Source organism: Ictalurus furcatus, chromosome 28, assembly GCF_023375685.1.
Source record: "Ictalurus furcatus strain D&B chromosome 28, Billie_1.0, whole genome shotgun sequence".
Taxonomy (NCBI): Eukaryota; Metazoa; Chordata; class Actinopteri; order Siluriformes; family Ictaluridae; genus Ictalurus; species Ictalurus furcatus.
Window position 1 is genome coordinate 16,245,138 of NC_071282.1, and position 26,413 is coordinate 16,271,550.

The following is a 26,413-nucleotide window of genomic DNA, read 5'->3' on the forward strand; positions in this document are numbered from 1 at the left end:
GGGCTGCCTAGCCACAGACCGGTCATATCCAATCAATTCACTTTCGAAATGGTGTAGAAATCAAACTCTTGAAATTCTCATAAAGTAAAACATACAGTGAAACGTTATTCCTTGGTTTAAAAAAGCTAACAGGAAACAGTTTAATGACTTATTGGGTGAAGGAAAATGCTCAAAAATGGTTTAAAAATGCAACTCTGGCAACCATGGGCCTTGCTTTGTGAATGCTGGAACAGGTTTGGGCCCTTTAGATCCAGTGAAGGGAAATTGTAATGCTACAGCATACAAAGACATCGTATACAATTGTGTGCTCCTAACTGGTCAGGTGTCCAATCATTGGGCCATATAGTTTTCGTCTGGATTTCTGATCAACTGCTCTGTGTCTACGTTTAAAAGCTCTTTACAGATCGAATTAAATCAGGCAACTATTTGATGCAGAAGACCCTGTGTGAAAATGATCATGTCGTAATATTATTTTAGGCGTTTTATTAGATCGTTAAACTATAAAATAATTCAAATGTGTAGTGCTGTGGCCTTCTGGGAATTGTCCCTGGTGTGTGTGGATACAATGACTTCTTATGAAAGTGTCGGAAGTATTAAAGCAGCTAATTTTACATTACTACAAGACAGTTTTAGAAAAAAAAATCAATAATTTACTGAATGGACAGAAATGACAGTTGTTGATATGCACATACAGTAAATAATAAGATCAAATCAGGAAAAAGAAACACTAAATCAACGAAAGAAAACAGAAATTTTCAACAAAGCAGCGCTAATGAAAGCTGTCTGATGTCTAAAGGATGTGTTTTTGGTGAACAGGATGTAATCAGACCTCTGTACAAACAGTAGATGAACAGGAACCTAAATATATAGAAAGCAGCATTAAATGGTTTACATCGTGCAAACATTGTTCCACATTGTGTCATTTTCAACCCCTTAACATACTGTAGTTAAAAAATAAAACTACAGGCTTCATAGTTGAAACGGTAAAAGGAGGAAAAATCCCTTTGCTCAGACACGAGGTAATCGTCACCCACACTCACACATGAACATACAGACACTAAACTAAAAAAATGTACACAAGTCATTAAAAGAAATACAACAAATCAAAGCATAAAGGACAGAATCTGTCATACCAGTTGTGTAAAGTTGTGTCAGAAACAAATCATTACAAAACAAGAAAAACATTCAACCTAAAATTAGTTTAAGGAGGGAAAAAAAAGTGCACTCAGCTAATCCCTGATAAAGCGGCTAGAATTTCTTATCGAACAAGAAACAAAAACACAGAGAAAGAGGCAGCGCTCCTTATATTAGTGAGCTGATTTCATTTCCCATAATGCTTCACAGTATTCCAATGCTGGATGATGTATTACCCGGGATGCAGGAAGCAGGAAGTGGGGTCCAAGGTCATGGGTTGTTCATACAGGTTGCTTGTTGCTGCCGATTAGGGATGGGTCACAGAGGAAGCTAGTCAGAAATCAGCGTGAATCAGTGAATTCATAGTTTTTGAGTTTAGACTACTGTGCCATGCTGTTCAGACTGCTGTTTGATCCCGCCAGCCCGTTCTCAGCCTTCTGGAAGCTTCTAACCGCACTGGGAACCTGTAACCCAGTCGACAGGCTCAGGCCACCACACCACACCTGTGAAAACACAGAAAGATGCAAGTCAAAGGATGTTATAGAGAAGGAGTCACAGCCTCTGTGGCCGTCAGCCCCACTAAGGAGGTGTAGTGTCCGTCGGTCTCACTGAACGAGGTGTGGCCTCTTCGCCTATTGGTCACATTGAAGAAGGTGTTGTCTATGTGTCTGTTAGGACTGCTGAAGAAGGTGTGGCCGCTGTTCCTGTCAGTCTGAGTGAAGAGGATGTAGCCTCGGTGCCTCACAGTCTGAGTAAAGCAGGGTAAAGTATTGTGCTGCGCGTTCCATTTAGTACTTTAACTAAACATTTTTTGTACTATTTGCACTATTTGTGTTGTTTTTTGCTCCATGATCCTGAAGGCTCGATCAATCGTCCTACCGTTTACATGTACACCGTATGGCCAAAAGTATGTGGACACCGGACCATCACACCTACAGTATATGGGCTTGTTGAAAATCCCATTCCACATTCAGCCCCCCCTTTCCTGTTATAATAGGGTGGCTGTGGCTCAGGTGGTAGAGCGGGTTGTCCACTAATCGTAGGGTTGGCGGTTCGATTCCCGGCCCACATGACTTCACATGCCGAAGTGTCCTTGGGCAAGACGCTGAACCCCGAGTTGCTCCTGACGGCAAGTTAGCACCTTGCATGGCAGCTCTGCTACCATAACTTCTAAGGTTAAAAAAGCGCTATATAAGTGAAGACCATTTACCATAATAACCTCCTTCACGCTTCTGGGAAGTCTTTCCACAAGATTTCGTTACAAGGCCCATTCAACTACAAGAGCATTAGTGAGGTCAGACACGTCCCAGTTCATCCCAAAGGTGTTCAGTGGGGTTGAGCTCGAGTTCTTCTACACAAACCTTGACAAAGCATTTCTTCACAAAGCTCGCTTTGTGCTGGAACAGGTTCGGGGCACTTCGTTTCAGTGAATGCTACAGTATACAAAACATCCTATACAATTCTGTGTGGGAAAAATCAACAATGGTTTGAGTGAGACCTTCAAGTGTACACATACTTTTGGATATACAGTGTATATACGCACAAGGTGAGGCTGACAATAAATTTTTGACTTGATATGCGTTGTAAATTTCCCCCTGAGTCAAAAAAACCCCGATCTCGTGTCCCTCAAAGATGTACACTACTAAAGTCCTTCAAAGCTAAACAGAGCTGCTGATAGCACATGAAGCACATAACCGTCCTTCTGCCACGGGACACAGAATGGCGCGTGAACAAGTGGGTCGGATTTAATTTTACACGGCTACATATAGCGCGAGCTCACGCTTTCTGTAGTGTACTGTACCGACACACATCTCCGGTTTCAGCAGCTAACCACAACTAGTCCCAGTTACATTACAGCAACTTGAGTTACGCTGTAATTACAAAGCGATACTATAAACTGTTGTCATTGTGTCAAACTGCGTTACCACTAGAAGGGAAGGTGTTTGTAGGTCATGTGACGTACCCACCCAGCCGGCACTCACCATAAAGGCCGGTACAACGGGTTGAGTGAACTTCGCCTTGAACGAGTGAAGCAGCTGTTTGCTTTCCGCGTTGTAAAACGACAGCTGACCTGAAATTGAAAGGACACAAAGGAGCTTTCAGATTACATACAACATCTCATCCGTGGTCATTATGCTGGGACAGGATATGAAAAGAACAAGACTGTACAAAGCAGGCAAAGTTGAAAAGGCCTTGTTAGTGCTCTTTTTTCATTCGCACACTACTTCTAGAGAGTCAATGGATCTGCCTGATATTCGAGCTACAGGTGTCCAGTAGCCCTAGAAACGGTACGTGAAGGCAAGCGATGTAATCTCCTGTAGCTCCAGGACTTTATTAGGAGAGAACTGGAGGTATTTCAAGTAGACAAATGAATAGTTCGTTTTAGTCATTCCGAATAACATTAACGTTTCAGTGCCATTTTTCAGACACTGGGGTGTTTTTTTTCATTATTTTTAAACTGGTGACCAGTATTGGTAATATACAGCATTAGGATTGGATGGATAAATACAGTGTATTTAAAAAGCGTGACACTCTATTGTTGTCTAGATTTATGTGTACCTCCGTCTAGGTCACAGTAAACTCCTATCCTCTCTGGTACTGCCACGTCCAGACTCTTCGCCTTGTTGTTGTGTTTGGCAGCGAAGGAGGTCTGGAGCCAGTTGTTGACATGGATACACCAGGTGGTGTTGGTTTTGCCCAACTGATCGAACTTGCCCAGGTTTTTATAGGCTACACCGATGCTATAGGACTTGCAGTCTTTGAGGGCCTGCACCTCCCAGTAGTGCTGACCGCAGTCAATACTGGTGTCACCTGAGCACAGAAAAAGTTGTTTGTTTGATGTTGCATTTAATAAGATGATTTCATTTTGAAGTAAGGAATAAAATCTATTCCTTCGAAAATAAATATGATTGCGATGTGCCGTTAAAAAAATTCTGTAAGTTCTCCTTAAAGAAATCTACACACATTTTTAAAATGTTTATGTAGCGTGTCTATCATACTAGACCCTGTGTAAGCTTTGAATCCGGAAACTTTTGACCAATCAGACGCTTATCGCAGTTGATAACCGAGATATCTAGATTAAACGTTGATAACTGTGACCTCTGGATTAAAATGTAAATGGTTCTATACCCAGTACTGTGTAGGACTCTCCAGTAAACCGATCTCTGCCTCCCCTCGGAGCTGGTGAGCGAGCGGTCGACCCTCTTTTCGGAGATGGAGTTCCACTTCTGTAACCATCGACAGAGCCAAAATACAGTCAGTCCATACAGGCGGCTTACAGTAGACACAAACACACACACACATCTGTCTAGGATTCATGGGAACACTAGGACTAACACACATGCTGATTCAATCGCCAAAATACACTCACACAGCCATGGCAAAGAAGAAGGAACACAGTAGCAGCAATGAAAAGAAATGGCAACAGCATATTCAGAAAAGACCGCTCGTGTTAGTAAGAGCACTTCAGTGGAAGAAGAGATGCAGGCACATGGAGCTTCAAGACAGGACAGCGATGGCTGATTAGGAAAAAAAGAAAGGCTCAAATGAAGCAACTAACATGGATGTTACAAGCAACAAAAGCAAAACCTTATTCAAAGCCTGATCTCAAAGCATGATCCGACCTTAAAGGAATAGTCCAATCTAATCTCTATCCAGCATGTACGTATAATTACCACAGAGAATACATTGGAAATGTTATCCTGTGCTGAGAAATGAATGGAAACGCACAACTATATAATGAAAATTCAATTTTTACAACTCTGAGATCACTCGTATGGTGAGACATGCATGAAAGAACGTGTTACTAAAAGCTGTTCTTATGGATATTTAATGACATTCAAACAGTAAAAAAAAGTAGATCCGGCTGTCGATATGTTCCCAAAATATTGTGGTATCCATGTGCCTTGAGACCCACACAACTATCCTGGTAATGCCTAAACACAATCCCATTCCTCTCACATAGGAGTAGATGAATTAAACAGATTTAGATATGACTTTAGAAATACCAACAAGTTTTGCATAAACGTTTCTCAACGACTGCCCTTAGACTTTTATTATAAGTGAGTTTGGCATGAAGACATTTTCTTTTCTTTTCTCAGCACAAGGAAATGTGTTGAAATCCTTGTCTGTGGTAATAACACATACCGTACAGTTGCAATGGATAGAGAAGAGGTTAAAAAGACCAGAGTACTCCTTTAATACCATGTGATCAACACCATGTTTCCATTTTTTTTTCCGCAATAGTTATTAGTGACTGATGGTGATATGGTGGAATCTACTGGGATGTAGATGTTGTACAAATTTCTTTTTAAGCACGCAGGATCACATTACTCTCTGTGCAATGCAATATTTGATGCGAGGATGTGGTCGAGCGATTTTCGGAAAGCCGTAGGGAATTCTCTTTGTGTAGAGTGACAGATGCTAGAGCGTCGTGGGCGTGTCCACTGTCTCGGTCACATGACTCACGTGTCAAAAGACAGCTCTGCAGGAAGCAACCTGAGTGTCGTACGGAGCAGCCGTGTCAGATCAGTTATTAACTTATAACGTATCAGACTTATTTACTACTTATATACGGAGCGCTGACGAATTCTCAATTCTGATTGGTCAGAAGGTATTCATTAATGTTTTAGAACGGCAGCTTTGATAGTAGTGCAAATGCAACTCACAGGTTTAGAGCGATGCATGTGTTCAAATCCTGTATATTATCTTTTCTTTAGTATTCACAGGGCTGTTATTTACCAAAGAACATCTCTGACATTTTCTGTAAGATGTTTCCTGAACATTTACGGAAGTAGTCTCCAGTGTCAGCGCTTTGTAACATTTATTAAAAGGAACTAACTTGTTTTGTGGACATTCCGCAACATGAAGTGTAACTACAAATGGATAAAAAATACCAATGTGTCATTCTTTAATTAATAAGAAATGTAATCCTTGGCAAAGTGTTGTGCTATAAGAGGAACAAAACACTTCAGGATGCGCCGCACTTCTTCTATAGCTTACTCATATATTACTTAATGCCATGTTAGAGGGTGATGGTTAGTGATGACACTAATGACAGCTCATGAATCCTGTTTTCGGTAACGGAATGACTGATGGGGAAAACACGAATGAAGTCTTGACTTTTAATAGAGTGGTTACTCACCAAAGTTATAAAGATGTGAGCATGAAAAAGATTAACACGAGGAGTTTACCGCTTTTGGACGCAAAAAGATCAGAAACACTGACTAATATAGACCGCGGTTATTATCATGCCACCATTTCTTTTTAGAGAGAATAAAGTGTGAAGGAATAACCTAGAACCAGAAGAGAGAGTCAGTAATAAAGCCAGTTATAGATGGAGGCATGACGGAAAACTGATCATGTCTAAAGGGTTTGTTAATAATACACATTGAATATATTTAAGGATGTTCTCCATCTAGAAATGACCATCAGATTTCAGCACACACACACACACACACGCACACACACACGTGTTATCATTCTATGTAAACAGCAAACTAGCACGTGACATTCTTCTCATCCCAGCAACTCTGGGATTCAACGATTCAGAATATCAAAGTTAGCCTGATATCCTTCCAAAATAATCAATGCTGTAAAAACCAATTCTCCAATTAACTGTCCATGAATTTACATTTAAAGGTTTGAAGGTTAAAGGTTATCCGGCTAACCCGATCATCTTTTTTGTTTCTGAACCAATCCTCCCGTAAAGGTTATAACGCGTGTCTGTTTCGGCCAACACCAAATCCCAAGAACACCACGCTGGAAGAAGAAACTAGGGAGGTTAACAGTTGCAGTAAAGCTCTAAAGGGCCAAATCCCACAAGGCCAGAAACACAAGATCACCTTGTCATGTTCTTCAGATTAGTGAGGTGTGCACTGTTGGTGAAAAAAAGGAAAGCGTGAATAAAAGGAGAAAAAAAAATGCCTGGGAGACTGCGCTGTTAAAGGGCAAACACATTTAAACCTAAGCAAAACACAGGAATGTGTGACAGGAATAACAGTTGTGGAAAAAGCTGCAAAAGTTCCTCACGGAGATCCCAGAAACAGCTGAGGAGGAAAAGGGAACCTACGTTCTTCACTAAATGATGAGCTTTAATAACTTATGACTCCATTTTCCCATCATAATGAGATCCAGGAGAGGCCTTTACACGCCTTAAAACTCAAGACTAATTGTAATTATTATCTAATTCATTATGCATATTCTAATTCAATATTGATTATTAGAAGATGATTATGGAATCAGTATAATACATTAACTACCATCTAAACAGTGATTTCCATAGAAACAGCATGTGTTCAGGAGTGCAACTCTAAAACATTAGTCTAGAAATATCAGTAGTGATGTGATAGTGATAGACGGGAATACGAGAACATACCTGCCCTTGTTCTCCTTCCCTTTGACCTTACTATCCAGGCCTTTACCTCCCTGTGGGTCCCACTCCACACCGCTCTCCTCCACCTTCAGGTTCAGGTGTGAGGACGACGAGTCGAAGGTGAAGTTGAACGCTGCACAAGAGAAAATTAATTAATACTGTATGTATTTATATCTACATACACGGTGTTATTTATACAATCAGCTGATTGCATAAAATCCAAAATTGTAAAATATCACAAATGTACGTCTTGATTCATGATCTGCTGTGTAAAAGATTCATTTAAAGCAGCTTACGATTCGATCGAATATGATTCACAGCTGATTCGATGTGATTCAATGCAATGTCATGTAACACAGTTGGGTGTTTTAGCTCCGTCACTGTGACTGACAGGAACAGCGGCCACGCCTCCTTCTTATCTAAAGCTACTTTTGACCTTTTTAATGTTAGTTAGTTTGTTTTGTTTCTACTATTGTCTTTACCTCTGGTTTCCAGTGTGACAGGATCAGAATAATCTCCAGCTGCTGCTTTGTTACATGCTCGAACCCGGAAGTTCATGAATTTGGAATCAAACTTTAACCCTGACAAAAAAAAATTAATTAGTCCATGGCTTCTTAGTATGCAGTAATAGCACAATATACAACGAACTCCAGAATTATTGGCACACTTCATAAAAATGAGCAAAAAAATGAACATACTGTACTGTATGTAAAAAGAATAACACATGCAATAAGAGATATTTAATAAGAGATGCTGCATATTTTAATTTTTTCAAGCAGCAACGTTTCTTCTTTTACATAGTTACATTTCTTCTACAAAACAGTAATTTCAGAATTAGTGTCTGGTGTGTGTGTCACATGCAGTGTGTCTGGTGTCTGTACCCGTCAGTGTGTACTCTGTGCTCTTGATGTTGTCCACAATCTCCCACTGGTGCTCATCCTTGACCCGAGGCAGACCCTCGTGGTTGGTTTTTCTGTACTCGAGGATGTAGTGGTCGATCTTGCTGTCTTCCACCGCCATCCTCCAGGTGACGGTGACCGCATTGTCCATCACCACACAGTCCTGGACATCAATTTCTGGAGCTCTGGGGACTGAGTGAAATTGTCATGTATTATATACATACTACAAATCTTAATTATGGGTAAGAAATTTAATTACATTTATAATATTTAGCATTTGTACGTTTTTTTTTTGTTTACTTTATATGCAACATATAAAATCCCCGATTATTACATGAGGCTGGGCAATATGTCGATATAATATCAATATATTTTTTTAAACAATTACAACTCTGCATACTGCCTTTCTACTGCCGTCATTGGCGGCCATGTTGGTTCCGTCCATTACATGCTGTCTATCTGTTCGATGTTGCATGCTGGGAAAGGTTTGTGAAAAAAGTTACTGCACACTACATTTTTTTTTCTGTAAATATACTGTATACAATATGTAGTGCTCAGATTTATGCATCAGATGGTTATGTACTGTACGTCTGGAATAGTACTTAAGATTTTATTTAAGACAAGGAACATTTCCTTTTCAGTGTTTCATTATGCGGGGAAAACAGGAGAAACCCCTTTCTGTGACAGATGCCTGATTTACATGATAGTAACCACTGCAGATGGGTGCAGGTGGCTTGCATGTCATTGATTCGGTCAATGAAGAGCCAGCTATTGAAGACATGTGGGCCCACAAACGATCTCTGAAGATCATAAACACACAGCCTAAAATTTTAGTCTACAAACGGTACACTTTTCATATACAATTATCATTATAAAACATAAAAATCATTATTAAATCAACTTTGTTGATGTTGGGGTCTATGTAGTACAAAAATCTAAACATTTAGTGACTGACTACATGTACTTCACCTCCACTCCCTAACTCCCTGCTGAAAAACAAACAAGCAATAGAAACCATCACAGACATTCTAATAGTTTCCTCTATAATTACCATTACATTCCTCCATATAAATATTAAAATCATTACCATTATTGGTCCATAATGGTGTCCACTAGACATAACATGCCACCAATAAAAGACAACAAATTACAAGTACAGACCCACAGGGACCATTACAGTTTCCATTAAAACCAATACAATTCCCAATATAACCATTACAAACCATTACAATTCTATGAGGGTTTCTATTGTTGTTTTTTTCAGCAGGGCGATCACACTTGTCCCTCCCACGTTCTGTAGCTTTTGATCGAAAATCAAGTCCAAGACACCTAGGACCTAGGTCCAGCAAAAAATAGCTTGCTGTGATAATACGTTCATCCCAATTCTCCATTCTTGGCCATGTTTAGTTCTGCTAGAGATTTAAAGCAGCCTGGAAGCGTGTCAATCAAGCACACTTATACGAATATTAGCCACGGGTGGCCACGCCCACCCGAAGTGGATCGGAGAGAGAACCTTGCTCCAGTTTGTCATGGTGATAGATATTCAATTAAAAGAATGCTTGGAAGCGGCCTATAGGGACTGTTGGACACATCTGTTCCAGACTATGTCCACAAGAACGCCTGGTTTACTTAGTGGAGCCATCGATTAGCAGCAGTGTATCCTTTATCCACTGCTACTTGGTGTATCTGAAGCTAATCACAAGCTATTGGGTCAAGCGGTAATGATTACAAGGCAACTCATCAATGAAAAAGATTACTAAAGACAAAATCTGCTTAAAGATATCAAGGAAGGAGATGATATTCCTTCTTTAGGAAAGAAGTGTCCTTTCTTTCCTAAGAATCATGCCTTTCACAGTGCACAACATAAATAATGGAAGATATACGAATATACGAGCTCAGCTTCTGCATGCGAGATCCGCCCTGAACCGCAACTCAACTCCTCCAAGACCTGTGCGTCAGTTTCACATTTCACGTGTGTACAAAACAGAAAAGGCGGCGATCGAGCCAGATCACCGAGTCTCAAAGTGGCTCCGGGTTAATAAGATTGAGGAAAAGCCTTGACTGGCCTTCTGAGTGAATGCAAGAGAGATCCGTAAAGACAGAGAGCTCATAAATGCTTCGGTGATCAACAGAACAAGCTCCATTAAAGAGAGAGAGGCAAAATCACTGATCTGAACTAAGTGGGTTGTCAGAACACTACGCCATGTATGGTGAATGCTAAGTTGGCATACTATTTAGTACAGTAGTATGCTGAGGAAATTTGGGACAATTTGTACCTGAACTAACTTTAAAAAATCAATACAGAGAAGATTTACAGTCACTCTTCATGTCTAAAGAGCTTCAGTGCTGCACGTATACAAGAGCATTAGATTACCGCTGCTAGGAAAGCGGGTTCAACACTAATGCCAAAGCTCTTCCATGCTGTCACAGCAACACGTGGCGCTTAAATAAACCTTCTTTCATGAGCTAAATTGGCTCAAATGGACTGTTTTCTTGTATTTACCATTGATTTGATTGTGTTGGAAGGTTGAACAAATTAAAGAGTGTTTCGTATTGCGGTTTAGTGCAAGTTACAGGAGACAGTGGTGAGTTTAGTGTTATTTTTAGATGTGTGGTGTGCTGTGCCAGGCTTTGGGACATCTGTGAACCTGAAAGACTCCGAGCCTCATGGGCGCTTACTCAGAAACACTACTGATGAGGAAAGTCATCATCTATCTGCCTCAGTGCAAAACAACATGGAGACAAATATAAGCATACACACTCCTCCATGACCCAGGAGTCACTTTCACATTTGGACAAATGGCATTACTGTGTTCTAATTTATTTACACAGCTTACGCAATACTAAACTGGAACCTATAAGCGTTATATACTTGTAAGCAATGTGGGATACTTCAGATACCAATAATATCTTGGCTGATATATATGATTTACTGTTCATTATCTTCCTAAAGCACAATTCTTCCTGCTTTGGGTTCATCCTTTCTGACAGCTTTGTACAGCACAGGAATAACCCGAGGAGAAAGTCCGTGTCCGGTGCACAAACCCACAGCGAATGTTGCCACACCGTGCAGTTTGCAATGTGATTTTACTTGCAATGCACATAAACATGATTCTGCTTCAAACTGAATTAAAAATGCTTTAACTCTGCTGCTGATGAAGCTCTAGGGATTACATCATCATGTAATAACTTGCTACATTCTGGAGATCTGTTGTGGGGTTTTTTTTTGCCAGAGCTGTCCCTAATGGGCCATACAACAGACTGTCATTACGTCAAATGTCCCAAGTGTAAGTGGATACGTGGTGGTGACAGCAGAAGAGCGAGAGCAGGACGGCTCAAATATCACTCCCAACAAATGCCTAATAAAAACAGCCTCCATCCTGGAGTGTTAAGTCACTAAAACCACACACCACACTTCCTTTCCAGTTTTCCAAACATTTAGGAGTGTCATTATGTCACAATAGACATTTTTCTTAACAGAAAAAAAACACCCAGCTTGTACTGACATGAAAAAACAACAACAACAACAACAACAACAACGCAACAGCTCAAGTGACATGCACACTGTAATCGTAACAACACTATTACAAGTCCTAGCTATTATCTCGTATATTGCAACTTTTGAATAAGTACTAATGGACATAATTCATAACAACATTGCTACAAAGGAGACTTTTCAGTTATTTTATTTGAACTAAACTGTGTGTCAAAATTGGGAGTGAAAAAAAGCCATGCTCATGTATCTTAAGATAGCAAAGCAGGTTCTTGCTAGCTAGCTAACTGATGTAACTGGAACCTCCTGCTGACAAAAAGTCAGAATATTATTACAGTCAGCTAATGTTTTTAATTAGTTTGTAATTAATTAGCTAATGTTTAAGTATTTTCGCTGACTGAAATATATGCTAGTATAAGTTTAAAATGATAATCCTGACTTTCAACAAGAGGAAATGTGTCCCTTAACAAGTTAGCAATAACGTTCCAGTTTTCTAACAGAACGAGGAACTGGCTAGTTAATTTAGCAAATGTTCTAGCTTTCTTCAGGAATAGGCTATGGCTAGTTATGTTATCTATCTAGCAATAATGTTCTAGCTTTCTTCAGGAATGGCTGGCTAGTTAAATTGGTTAGCTAGCAGTAATGCTTTCTTCAGGAATAGGCTCTGGCTAGTTAGATTATCTAGCTAGCAATAATGTTTTAGCTTTCTTCAGTAGGTGGGCTAGTTGTCTAGCTAGCAATAATGTATTAGCTTTCTTCAGTAGGTGGGCTAGTTGTCTAGCTAGCAATAATGTTTTAGCTTTCTTCAAGAAGGAGGCACTGTATAGCTAACCTAGCTAACCATAAACTACTAATGTTACTAAATTAACATGTGTCCTGTGTCATGGTGGAGGAATTGTAAGCAGTCAAGGCAAACAGGCAGCACATCTTAATCTCTTCGCCCTTCTCGTGTCCTTGTTCGTTCATTCTGTGCCAAAATATTCTTTCCACAAAAACAAATCCATTCTTCACATTCTTGGTACTGAGTAAAAGTTTTGATCTTGGATTAAACTTACACATAATGGCTGACTGAAGTCCTAACTGGAATGAGCTGTATGGATTTGCTAACTCACCGGGAAGGAAGCGAAGGCCCTGGAGAAGCTGGCGCTCCTGTGAAAAGTCCACCATCAGGTGGGTCATGCTGTCCGAGGCTTTGGGCTTCATGGTGAGGCGGAAAGCGGGAGCCATCGTCACCCTGAGACAGACAAACAACAAGTTTAACTAAGTCTATTGACTAATTCATTCACTTATAGACACTATTAGTAGCTCTATATACATCACTATTACAACTAATACCACTAATTTTGATGTATAAAGCAAAGCCTTTATGCGATTATAAATACCACACCAACAGTTCCACTAATCTCAAATATATTTTATTCGGCTGAGACATATTTGGTGTCTAATATCTGCTTCTTGAACTTTGCACTGGAATGATGAGATAAAATACATGGCCAAGTCTTCATTTAATACTTGCTTTAAATGACGTTGTCAAGCCATGTTATTATTAAACTGGAAATATTTATACCAAATGTAAGAAAAAAAATAATCTAGGCCAAGATGTCCGCCTCCACAACGTTACAGTGTTCAGCTGCAAAGTGAAGTTCAGTTCTAGTTTATAGATTTCAGTAAGTCACAGATTGTCGTGAACCACATCAAGAAAAAAATCAGGTGCTCTGTGCTTGATATACTGCGCAACTTGTCATAGCCAATTTAAAGCATATGTAACGTGTAACCACATCAAGGCTTTATAGTAAATAAACACAGTCTGTGAACCACCCACACGCTGACACACAGCCGGACACACCCTGGGTCAAAAGTCATGTCTCACGCACACACGCGCACACACACACACGCATGCATAAAATCTTACCAAATAAAACTTCATGCTCAAATATGAGGTCAGTTTTAAAACACACCAAACCTAAACGCATGTGTGAATGTGTGTGTGTGTGTGTGTGTGTGTGTGTGTGAGACGTAGTGGTACCAGAATACACAGATACACACATGCTCACAGTAGGTGTGCTTAGAGACAAGTCAAGAGTGTACTGTACCTATCTTTGATCTGTTTGGCAGCCTTGGAAGGGAAAGAGAGAACGAGAGAAAGAGAGAGAGAGAAAGAGAGAGAGAGAAAGAGAGAGAGAGAGAGAGAGTGAGTGAGTGACAGGGAGTGAGAGGAGAGAAAAATACGGGCAGTTAGTAGAGGCATGCAGGGTAGAGGCATGCAGCACTAGACTCTCTCTCTCTCTCACACACACACACATACACACACACACACACACACACACACGCAAAACACAAAGATTAGTTTAAAACAAGAAGCCATAAAATAATAATTGTTTTATTTTACTTTAAAGGGGACTGAAGACTATGTATAAAATCATGCAAAGTCACATGACCAGACATGATCAGTGCATCAGTAAGCAATGCCCAAACATGCCTTTACACCTATAATTACACTTATATACAAATGTGTAATTATACAGACATGCAGGTTTAAATAACTGATCTGTTATATCAATGAATATCAATTAGTAAAAAAAAAAAAACCCAAAACAATTTATAAAGAAAGCTGTTGGGTTCCTTCGTAGTGACAGAGCAATTAGAGTTTTATATGAAAGGAAAAATCCACTGTGAACGACTTGCATATTAATCTTAATAACTAACACGTGACCTTCAATGGCATCCACACTGGCAGTTTTTATAATGAAATTTGGACTCATTTTACTCTGCAACTACTGATATGTGGTCAAGATCAAATATGACCCCTTTGTTAACAAAGGTTTATTTATTATTAGTTATGTTTTATTTATTTAAGATATACATTTTTTTGACATTCCAATGTCTAAATATTCTTAAGAATGAAAAGTTCTTTGTTTTTTGAAAGTGTGTACTTGCATTATTATGCTATTATATTATCATTATATTACCATCACTGGCATAAAATGGTCTTCAAATGACAATAATATCGTTTATCGCAATTATTTCTGGAACAATATATCGCCCAATAAAAAGCAGTTATCGTGAAAAGCCTAGGCTAATCTGTCATGCTAATACTGCCGTCGACACCATCACGCCCGTCACCTGGTAGATCGCTAACCATGCCGTAACTGCATTGTATTGCCGCATTACATTCTGGGACTTTTAGTCCAACATTTGCACCGACGTCTCCTTCCAACGTCTTCTACCGTGGACTTCTTAATAATACGTAACAGATCTTTGCTTTTTTGTTTATAGGAGCTAAAAGCAAATCCTGTCCTTTATGTTTGAAATCGTTCAATTTAATTCTCTTTAAAAAAAAAGCCATTGTAACTGTCTCACCTTGTGACATCAAAGCAACAAATTAGCACCAGAATCTCTAAGCACATCACAAATATTTGAATATAAACATATTTAATGTGTTTAAGGGTGGAGTTTTTTACTAATTAAAAACGTACTTAAAGCTCTCTATAATTCTGAAACATTCTCTATGCACCTTCTACCTATAGTATCTTCAGCTGCTTTTCCCTGTCTATATTCTGGTCTTTATTAGACCAGAATATAACACTGTAGATTAGCAAGTGAGATGTTTAATATATACAGACCTTGGTGAACTCATCCTCATCTTTGATGTCCAGGGCGTGCTGAGCGAACTCCAGCAACTCTTCTGCACTCTCCAATGCATTAGTGCTCTGAGTAAGCTGGTTCTGATAGAAAGAAAAGTAGAAAATACAAACAACACTGTGGAAGAAAAACAAACAAACACCCCCAATATGACTAAGCTAATTCTCTTCTTAGCTCACATGTAATCATTAGCATCTTAATTCCTCCACAACAAACATGTTTTGGCTGACACAAATTTGGATAAACTGTGTTGTGTGGGTCACAGCTAAAAAATATTTGTACTTGTCAGCAAAATTGGCTTCGTAAAAAGAACAAATGTAGCAAATCTCAGACACCAAGTAATTCGTTTTAGCTAAACTGTTTCTTTGATTTTTTTTTAAATCATAATAATTTCATTAGGGTTTACAATTCAATCAATTTGATGTATTACCACATGTTAACTTGTGCCTGTATCTTTGGACAGCATTTTAACCAAACCCTTTGTTGTCCACTGTTGCTTGGTAGCTTCTCAGCTTAGCTAAAACCACAGGTTAGCGCTTTTAGCAACGATCTTCAAGTGAGCTGGCTAACACACTGTAGCTATTGCAGCCATCTTGTAAACAAACTTCTTTACTAAAAATGAGGTTTCACAGCCTTTTAATGTTTCAACACTTGTACTGATACTTGGGAGTGGAGGTACATTGTTTGCTATCATCATTAGCCTTGTAGCTTCAGTACAAAACCAATAAAACAAACAGAGTGGGCTTATCGACTACATTTGAAGCAAGAGACAAATTAAATCGAAACGTAAACACCCTTGAACATTAACTATGCATGTTATGAGTGTAAACATGTTTGTAATTATGAACAGTGTTCTTGCCAATAAGTATAAAAGCCTTTTTAGCATATGAGTTATGATGCTTCTCGAGGATTTGATGAATGTGTGCACAGAGTAAGAGGGTCTGAAGGCTCGCTGCTGAATTTAGCCGAGTCATTCTGATTCCTATCACATTCCTAAGCAGACTTCCAACTATTTTAGTCTGTCCTTCTTCAGGGACAAATTTTCACTCGTCTGTTCTCTATTTCTTGCATTGTCCCGTGATTTGCATCCATCTCAGGATTACTGGGCTTTAGAGTTCGAGCTGTTCGGTAGTTTCCGTTAACTGAAGGCCTCCATGAAGATTATTACAGTTTATTATTATTATTATTGCTTCTTAACATTTAACGAAGGCTACAATACAGGTTGCTTAGCCTGGAACTTTCTCTTATGGATAAACCACAACCTCAGTACTACTGCTCACTTTTAATCTTCAGGGTATCCCAAAAGTCTCACTTGACACTTTTTAGCAAAATGTCTTCCAAAATTTTACATACTTAGTTTATACATATATATATATAAATAATAGTGTGCAATAATATTCATGGGCAGATGGGCATATTTCATGTTAATACACCTAACACATTTTCTTACAGGCAAAGCTTTTGCATATTAACTTATGCTGGAGGGTTTTTTTTCCAGGCTTTTACTTGTTTGTTAACTTTTTAAAAAAGAAAGAAGAAAAACCCAAATACCCCTTTTTTTGCCGCAAAAAAGAAAAAAAGAAAAAAGCATGACATTTAAAGTAAAGACTTATGCAACATGTAACATGCAAGTTAACACAGATGAACTTGTCCTTTAGATTCCTTTAGGGTCCAATCCTTTTGTTGCAAAAAAAATAAGAATTTATTAAAGAGTGTATCTTGTTAATAGTGAATAAAGCTTGGATGGTTTTTGTTGTGTTTTTGTCGCTTTAAGTCCATTCCCTCTCCATTTTCCTTTTCCTCCCACCCTTCTCTGGTTCCCACTGGCACGAGAAAACAAGGGCTACGGCTGACAACGAGGCTGCCAGACCCCAGTGCTTTGTATTTGAATATGACTCTCTGGACAGGAGTCTTTCCAATCTACTGTAGACTGTAGCTCTTAGTTATCACTAACTCTGTTCCTGAGGATCTGCCTTTCTACAGAATTCAGTTTTCACAAGAAGGGAAACGGATTATTTATTCGCTTTCTGAGCGCTGCATAAAAACAAACAACACTAAAATACAGGTTACCTAACAGTTAGCTACAGAATCCATCTATTTCGGTTGCATTACTGTAAAATCAACTAATTTCCAAGTGTGTAGATTCTCTGATTTATCATTTTATAATTGGCATAATTTCGGCACATGCTAGTTAAAAAGCAGATTTTGAGTTCTTGTTTGAGTTCTTGTTCCTGCTTCAGGTCAACTAGCATGTGTGTGAATACTGCTGCACCAGTGAGACGTCTATTAGAGAACTAATAACAGTTTAATGGACCAGTAGGAGGCATGTTGTGTGTAGGGTTGAATGGGCTCGGTTCTAATGGCTAATCTCTCATCTGGGCTGATTTCACTCATCAGTATTGTCTCTGCTCAGTGAGCTCAGAGAAATGCCGTGGCAGCATGATGACATCATCCAGACTGGGCCGAAGAGAACCAAACAAAACTCCAAGCACACACACACACACACACGACACAGTTACTGGAAAAAAAAAATTGTGGTCACTAAAATCACTTTCATCCTCCAAAGAGGATGCCGTTACCTGCAGTTCATGTGATTTCCTGGCCTGTTCTTGCTTAATAGTGTTGGTCATACTCTCCTTAGTCTCTTCCAGCATAGAGAACAGAGTGTCAAACTCCTCTTCTAAGTCAGACACCACCTGGCTAGAGTTAACCTGATCACACAGCACATAAATATTAAATTCTAACATGTTCGTTTCAGTTGACACTATCATTGGGGAAGGAGAAACTGGAGAAGCCAGTTTTAAACTTCTTTACATTAGTCTTCATTACCAATTCCTGCGCCTTACCTGAACTCCAGCCAGCAGGTGACTCAGCGTCTCGATGAAATTGTGGAGCTCGTCATTTTTATTTGCTAACGTGGTTATTATTCTTTGTAGGGCCTCCTGTATGGGGGGGGGGAAGCAAAGCAACAAATTGAGGTCCAAACAGAAACAATAACACAATCAATTTCTAACTGGTTATATTTTGGCACATGTGAGGAGATGGAGTAAACACTATATTAATAGTAGAAATGCCAAAGAAAACTCCATAAGCACTTTCCTCTAACTCATTATAATGAACAGCATCTGATGCTCATTTTTTGTTTAAAGAATACTATGGTAATTTGTCCTCGAAGACATGTGCAGCTTGTCCTATATATTAACTCATGCGGAAGAGCCACAGAGTAAAGTCCGTCTGACGCACAAATCTGCCTTCATGCTCAAGTGTTTAAAATACACTATATGAGGTCCAAACCTGTTCCGCCCCTGTACACAAAGCGAGATCCATGAAGACATGGTTCGCCAAGGCTGGAGTGGAGGAACTCGAGTGTCCTGCGCAGACCCCTGACCTCAACACTTTTGGTATGAACTGGAACACCGACTACGCATCAGTGCCTGACCTCACTAATACTCTAGTGGCTCAACAGGAAGAAATTCCCACAGCCAAAATTCCAAAATCTAGCCTTCCCAGAAGAGTGGAGATTGTTATAGGAGCAAACAGGGGACCAACTTTGGAATGGGATGTTCAACAAACACATGTGGGTATGACGATCTGGCATCCATACGTTTTAGTACCATCTTCCTGCACTTTCAGGATTTTATCCACCTCCTCTAATGACCGTACCAGTGGTGTGTGTAGAGAGCGGCCATCTTCCATGACTGACTGCAGGCTGGCATCTAGATTTGACTCCACGATTGTTTTGAAATACCAACTTTTCATAAGCCAAGGCCCTTTGAGAAACATTTATTCCAAGTGTGTATTGTTATTTTCTAAATAATCACAAATAATCAGCCAGATTACCAATGGATTACTAGGCAGATTGTAAACATAGTCTTTCTAGAGTACTGGCCCAGAGCTTATAATGTTCTCATACACATCCTGTAACCCTAAATACTGAGTGGGGTTTCAGTTAACAGGAGTAGCACATAAATTGTACTCATGTGGCTGTTTACATTCAAGAAGCTCCATAGATCACTGAAGGTCAACAGCTATAGAGTTCCCTCAAAGCATTCTGTAATCGGACAGCTTCCTAAATTTACTTGATTTAGAACACGAACCTCCCAAACAGTCTACACACCAACACCATTCAAACATACAGCCCAATAAATCTTAAATACATTGAAATAAACTTTTCAATAAGCCCACTGGGACCATGAGGCACACCCATAATAATTATGCCAGGCTTGCTGTGTTCCTGTTGCCTTATTTAATTATTGATTTCTGGGGACCTCAGAGTTCCCACAGCAGACAACAGATAACTTGGGGAACATGATACACATTGTGCATGTTAGGTAGACCAGGGGACAGGATAACAATTTACTTTCTCGTAGTGCATCCGAAAAGGAGAGAAAGAGAGAGACGTTCCTATGTTAGGCAGATTTAAGGATTAGTCTACTCGGCTATCTTTAGACGAGACGCAACGAGACACTGTTGCTCTGTAAGAAAGTTGCAAAACAAATGAGTAATACGAGAGAATAGATTGGGGCAACTAACCTGGGACACAATAAATATGGATAAAGCAGACTTGGAATTAGAGGACAGTTTCTGTTTAGAAACACTAAAACTGGTACCAATTTAACCCTAAATGTCTAATTGATTGATTGGCTGATTTTATGTTCTTGTGTTTCATGTCATGTAATCACTGTACCATAGTGTTAGCCTTTGAAAAGCCAATATAATAAATCTAAAAAACAAACCAACCAAAAAAACCGTACTAATATTATGATGTTTTGATGGAGTCTCTTTTGACCTCTCCATGACCTCAACTTGGTGTACAAAACACCCATGGTCTAGCCATTGACTTAAACATAGATCTCTTTTGACCTCACCCTGACCTCAACTTAGTATCTCCTTACTATATTATTTATTGTTTTATTGTTTACTATGTGCATTAAATAAGAGATAAGGTATAAGCTCAGATAGCACTGGAATAGGACTCTGACTAATGGTTCTGGCCCAACATATTTTTGTCCAGTAGACCAACATCGGGCCACCAGGGCCATCTTTCAGCCACCTTCAAATCCACCATGACCAATGTTGGCCCTACGTTGTCAGGGTTGTTATTAAAAGTGCTCCTTTGCTGGCATTGGCCCAATACTGGCGAAGCCGACATCCACTATGGGTGGATACGTTGACCCTCCTTTAACAATGTTCACCAAATTTGGCAGGGTTGTTAAAAAAAGTATGCTTTTGCCAACACTGACCCAGCATTGGCACAACGCTGTATAAGGAGAACCAACATAGGCACCCAAAACACTTGCTGAATCTCAAGGAAGGACTCTTAACCCCTTTACCTCAAAAATCCCTTAACGCCTTTACTGCCTGTCTTATCATTCAGTCATCAGTAACTACTATGAATTATTGAAAGTTTAATGATGAGACAGACATGTCAAGGCGTCAATTAGCCCTTCATTACAACTAGCTTCTCATTTCATCATGTAATCCTCAAAGCACATTTTACGTTAATCTTGAGTTGTGAATAAAATTTCATCTTGAACCCTGGTGACCTACGAGTCATTCTAATTCTAATATAACCAATTGGCAAATACAGCCTTTACACGAAATCATTTATGACACCTTTGCCCCATGACATTTGACTGTAGGGAATTTAAATGTTTGTAATACGTCGGCGATTATTCAAATGATCAGCTAGCCAGGTACAAACAAAGCTATCAAGCATTGAAAATGATCCATTCATGTAACTACTTATCTATGATTATGTAATTACAGTGGTTTCAATTTTTGGCAGTAAGTAGTGATTATCCTTGCTGAAGCTACTTTTTTTTAGTAAGAGTGTGCTTGCTAACACAATGCAACAAACAGCAAACAACATGATTAGCCATATGATGTTAGATGCTAAGAGAACAGTGTAAAATTACGGCAGAATGAAGAAATTCTGAATGTTGAAATGACGTCCCAATCTTCCAAACAGGAATTAAAATAGTTCCAGTGAAAAGTGTGGAAATATGACACAGCAGTTTCCTAAAATACGACAGAGGCTTAGCTTTACTATTGGTATCACAGGACATATTGGCATGCTGTTACATTGCTGTAACCAAAGCAAAGGACACACACACACACACACACACACACACACACACACACACACACACACACACACACACACACACACAGAGATTTCCTCTTTCCCATTCACGTTGCATTCTGGTTTTCCAACAAGTCACTTTCCTCAGCCACAGACCACAACTGAATCACCAAAGGTGACCTAATGCAGAGATTTTAAGGGAGGAGTTAAAAAAAATCTAATTCAAATGTGAAGACACATTTGCTGTCCAATGTTTGTTTCTTTAGTTCTACACTAAATTTAGATAATATATATAGCTATTGTAGCTACATAGAGTGCCCTGCACTAATATTGACACCCTTAGTAAATATCTGGCCTAACACAAAAATGGTTTACTGACCACAAAATCAAGGTCCTGCCATGGCCATCCCAGCCCCCTGACCTGAAACCCATAGAAAACCTGTGGGGTGAACTAAAGAAGACAGTCCACCAGCGTGGACCTCGAAATTTGAAGGATCTGTAGAGATTCTGTTTGGAGGAACGGTCTCAGATCCCTTGCCATGTATTCTCCAACCTCATCAGGCGTTATAGGAGAAGACTCAGAGCTGTTATCTTGGCAAACAGAGGTAGCACAAAATATTGACTGAAAGGGTGCCAATAATTCTTGCACACCTACATTTAACAAAGATTTTTTTTTATAAAACCCTGTTGTGTTTGCAATTGTTTGATATCCATGGGAGCAGAGTATTTTTGTGAATTTTTTTCGAACAAAAGATCAAAAGTTAAACACAGCTTCTTTGCTCATATTTACCAAGAGTGCCAATATTAATGGAGGGCACTGTATGTAGACATGTAGCTAACAACCCATTAAAGTCTATTTCAGCCAAAATCTCTGTTAATATCTGCCTCTAACCCCTTCCAATTCTTTTTTCTGGTGTGTTTTAATGAGACTTACTCTAGTCTACATATATAAACATGAATAAACCTTTACAGTGTAGCTGAATGCTGTAACGCTACGGTGGCGGCCATCTTGGCTAACCAGAATTTTCCCTCAGCACACGTTCAAAATTTCTCCAGCTTAGCCCTGTCTCATGAAGTTTAAAGCTGAAAATCTGAAAGTTATGTGGATGATAATATTATTCCAAGTTTGTTTTAAATATGGATTTATCTAATATTTTTTTCCTTTTCTCATTCATTTTTTCGGGGGTTTAATTAATTAAATTAGACCTATTATTTATGTCCTGTGAAACAGATTAAGATGACAGTTATGAAAGAGTCCTATATAAATAAAATGTATTATTATTACTATTTTTCTGACTGTTCCTTAAAAGCCTATGACATCATTATATTGTGAGAATCAGATTTTAGGGCTTCCTCTGAAACCAGTGTCAGCGCAGGTTGTTGATTTAGAGCCCAAGACTCCACTTTGTGTCGGGACTGTATTTACCTCATTCGTATGTCCATTTGGACGTAAACATTTGACAAATAAGTAAATATAATCCAAATTTTCGCAAACTCCCCTTCTCAGAATGCAACACAACTCCCAGTGCTGCTTGAGCTTTTCTTTGTTTTGCCATGTTCTTTGTTTTGTTTTTGGTTCTATATCTGCCCCTGTCATGTCATTGGTTTGTTGCCTAAAGGTATGCACCTGTTCTGTGTTTAGGCATTAATTAGTTTGTCTATTTGTACTTTGCTGGTTCTGTTTTTTGTTGCTTATTGTGCTTTATATCCAAGCCTTATTCATCTTTGCTTTCAAGGCTTAGTTTCCATGTTTCCTGATTTTGATCCTCACCTATTTCCCCATGTTTTTTGATTATAGATATTTGATGTTGCCTGCCTGTCATCTGATTGCTCATAAAAAATAGCACACTTTTTACGCACCTGTGCCCTACCTGTGCCACGCCTTACTCTAACATTCTATATATAGATTATAGAATATATAAACCTGAAGATGTCGACGCTTTAATACATGGCAGAGAAATTCAATTCTCCTCCCTGCTGCTCTCTCCTCTACATAAGTGAATGGGTATAAAGCCTCAAGGAAAGGTAATGCAAACCTGTAATGTTCCACTTCAGTCCTCTCGCTGACTAAACGCATGATCAAGTTACCTACCGAGCCACCTTCATCTCTAACAGCATGGGAATGTGTGTAGTACCCTAAACTACAAACACTGTGCTTTGAAATGTAATTACTTGGATTGAACACTTTAAGCACTTCAACAGATGTTTCTGAAAGGGAAGCTAGTTAGTGAAGTATGAGTGTACAGATGAGGCGCTGAGAGAGGTGGACAGACTAAAGGACTAAAGTGCCGCTGCATCACTCTCTTTAGGTGGAGCTTTAGCAAGGGCTAAATCCCACTAGCATCACAATTGGCGGACAGTAAACAGACTTCTTTAAATAACACATCTCTCAAACAATTCCCCCAATCACGTCTTTACGTGTTACATGAAATACAATAAGTAAACCCGACAAACCCAACCATTTGCAAACAGTTCTGCTACACAGTGTTCACTGCTCTTGTGTGCATCAAAACAATGCAGCGATCTAGTTTGGACATAACCGCGAGTGCATGTTCGACTACATCACCTGAGTTCGATAAGCTTCAGTGTGACGCACAATCCCAGTCCTCTCATTAGACTCAGAGACTGCACAGTGATTGCTTGAAGGCGTGTAGGCTCTTATATACAGTAGAACGATCCACATAAGCATCATTAAATGTGTAAATATAAAGACCTCATGTGCTATCTTTCCCTTTCTGATGTACAGCAATGAAATGTCATATGTGATAAATGTGGATGATGTTTTTACGTGTTTTATATTGAGTTACCGATCATTCTGTGGATTGGGCAGAGTATTTACGCTAATACACTGACATTTTTTTCTTTTAAATAACAGCCTGATAATTTCACATTATTAGACCATTAAAGCTGCATTCAGTAAAATTGGTCTTTTTTTTTTCAAGATGGGTTCGATATTTGAATAATTCCTGTCCATATTCACAAAGCTCTGCCCCAGGATCTTAGGTATCTATAAAACGACTGACCATTTTATGGACCAGAATAAACTTTTGATAAGGCCACAGCTTAACCCATTGTAGGTTTAAAAAAAAAACAAAAAAACATATACATATCCATCCATCCATCTATCTATTTTCCATACCGCTTATCCTACACAGGGTCACAAGGGAGCCTGGAGCCTATCCCAGGGAACTTGGGGTACAATGCGGGGGCCACCCTGGATAGGGTGCCAACCGCCAAGCTGTCACAAAGCACAATCACACACACAATCACACTCTACGGACAATATAGAGATTCCCAATCAGCCTACAATGCATGTCTTTGGACTCCCGGAGGACACCAGAGTACCCGGTGGAAACCCCCAAAGCACAGGCTGAACATACAAACTCTATATACACAGGGCGGGATTCTAACCCCCAACCCTGGAGGTGTGATGCAAACGTGCTAACCATTAAGCCACCACGCCTAGTCCATATTAGTGTTTGTAATCTTCTTAAAGAATTATTGTCATCACTTGTTATCCTGGATTCAGCACTGCAACTTTGTAACAGTGATGACTAGTATATGCATCAAGCCAATCTTATTTACATTGGTTTAATAGACCCTAGGGTATACTAGGATGACATGCACGATATAACAATCATTATGCAATGAATAGTCCTGTTACATTTCTTTGTAACCGCCTGGCAACGAATCCCTAAAGCAAACAAGCAGAGCAATAAAACATGCAACTCAAAACTGCATCATCGTTCGACCATGAATCAGCGTCCCGGATGTAGAAATTAAATGCAAGGTGCACACAAGTAGAAAATGAAGAATGACACTCTGACCCTCCCATATCAGAGTTGATCAAATGACCGGATAGGATACAGTGTAACGGTGCAATGCCTCGGCGTTATAAGCGCGTTATTAAACACGCGCGTTGCATTAAGAGCGTTCATGTCATACTACACCAATGCTGTAATGCTACTTACTTTCTGAGAGTCCATACCGAGGACTGGAAAACAACACAACCCGGATTCGGTAATGTTACATGGAGCGGCCAAGTTTCAGCGCGAGGAAGGCGATGATCCCTATCCCTCTGAAACAAGGCGGAGCACTGGGAGCATGCGCAGTGCATCAGGAACGCGCATACACACGCACGCGCGCGCGTCCTTTAGAGTTGTTCCCTGCAATACAAATTGCATCCTCGGGCATTAGGAGTAATGCACGAGCGTGCTGGAAATTCTTAAAATATGGTGCACGAGCGCGCTGGAAATTCTTAAAATACCATATTTGAAGAATTTCCAGCGCGCTCGTGCACTACTCATAATGCCCGAGGATGCAGTTTGGGCAACAAATTCATGAGGATAGCTCTCAAACTGCTGCACTATATTTGCATAAAAGTTTTACAACACCTACGCCAAATGCCATTGCTTTTTTTTATTGTTATTTATTATTTTTTAAAAATTGTTGTTAGAATGCGCTTTCACGTGCACTTTCTGAGAAAGAACGCAATGCACAGAAAGGAGATCCGAGTGAAGAGACACCTCACTGATGCGGTTTGCAAATACACGCATTTGCATGCTGCAAAACCGAACCCCTTTTGTTAACCTAATTTGTGCAAATAATATCTTTCATGCCCTCTAATTATTCTGTATAAACTCCAACCTGTGTGCTATCCTCCCTTCTTGTGTGGTGTTGCATTTCTACATTTGTACTTAATCAGATTTTATTCTTTTTTTGTGTGTGTCTGTGTGTGGAGCGTCTCATTTTTTTTAAACTGGTCTTTTAGCGCCTCCACGTGGCAC

At 39.5% G+C, this 26,413-nt stretch overlaps 1 protein-coding gene across 3 annotated transcripts; it reads right to left on the reverse strand.

Annotated features, from left to right (window-relative positions):
- Nucleotides 1-530: 530 nt before the first annotated feature.
- Nucleotides 531-25,747, reverse strand: fsd1l (fibronectin type III and SPRY domain containing 1-like). 3 transcript variants are annotated; one of them, XM_053618388.1, is made up of 14 exons: nt 25,598-25,747; nt 18,388-18,483; nt 18,121-18,252; nt 15,523-15,624; nt 13,993-14,015; nt 13,012-13,133; nt 8,389-8,598; nt 7,990-8,088; nt 7,511-7,640; nt 6,978-7,010; nt 4,264-4,361; nt 3,694-3,945; nt 3,117-3,205; nt 531-1,637 (listed from the first exon to the last, which is right to left on the reverse strand). In XM_053618388.1, exons 1-14 carry the CDS (start codon nt 25,610-25,612, stop codon nt 1,515-1,517), a joined length of 1,524 nt encoding a protein of 507 aa, XP_053474363.1. In that variant the 5' UTR covers nt 25,613-25,747; the 3' UTR covers nt 531-1,514. The 3 variants fall into 3 exon arrangements, with proteins under 3 accessions (XP_053474363.1, XP_053474364.1, XP_053474365.1); XM_053618389.1 differs by lacking the exon at nt 6,978-7,010; XM_053618390.1 differs by lacking the exons at nt 13,993-14,015; nt 18,388-18,483; nt 25,598-25,747 and having other exon boundaries at nt 18,121-18,213.
- Between the last annotated feature and the right edge of the window lie 666 nt (nt 25,748-26,413).

Bases quoted from the DNA above. Each gene is read 5' to 3' on its own strand.
- fsd1l (XM_053618388.1), bottom strand. The intron at 15,625-18,120 runs GTAACGGCATCC...TCTTTCTATCAG, and splicing joins GGAAATCACATGAACTGCAG to AACCAGCTTACTCAGAGCAC. The intron at 8,089-8,388 runs GTACAGACACCA...TTTTTTTGTCAG, and splicing joins CACAGAGTACACACTGACGG to GGTTAAAGTTTGATTCCAAA.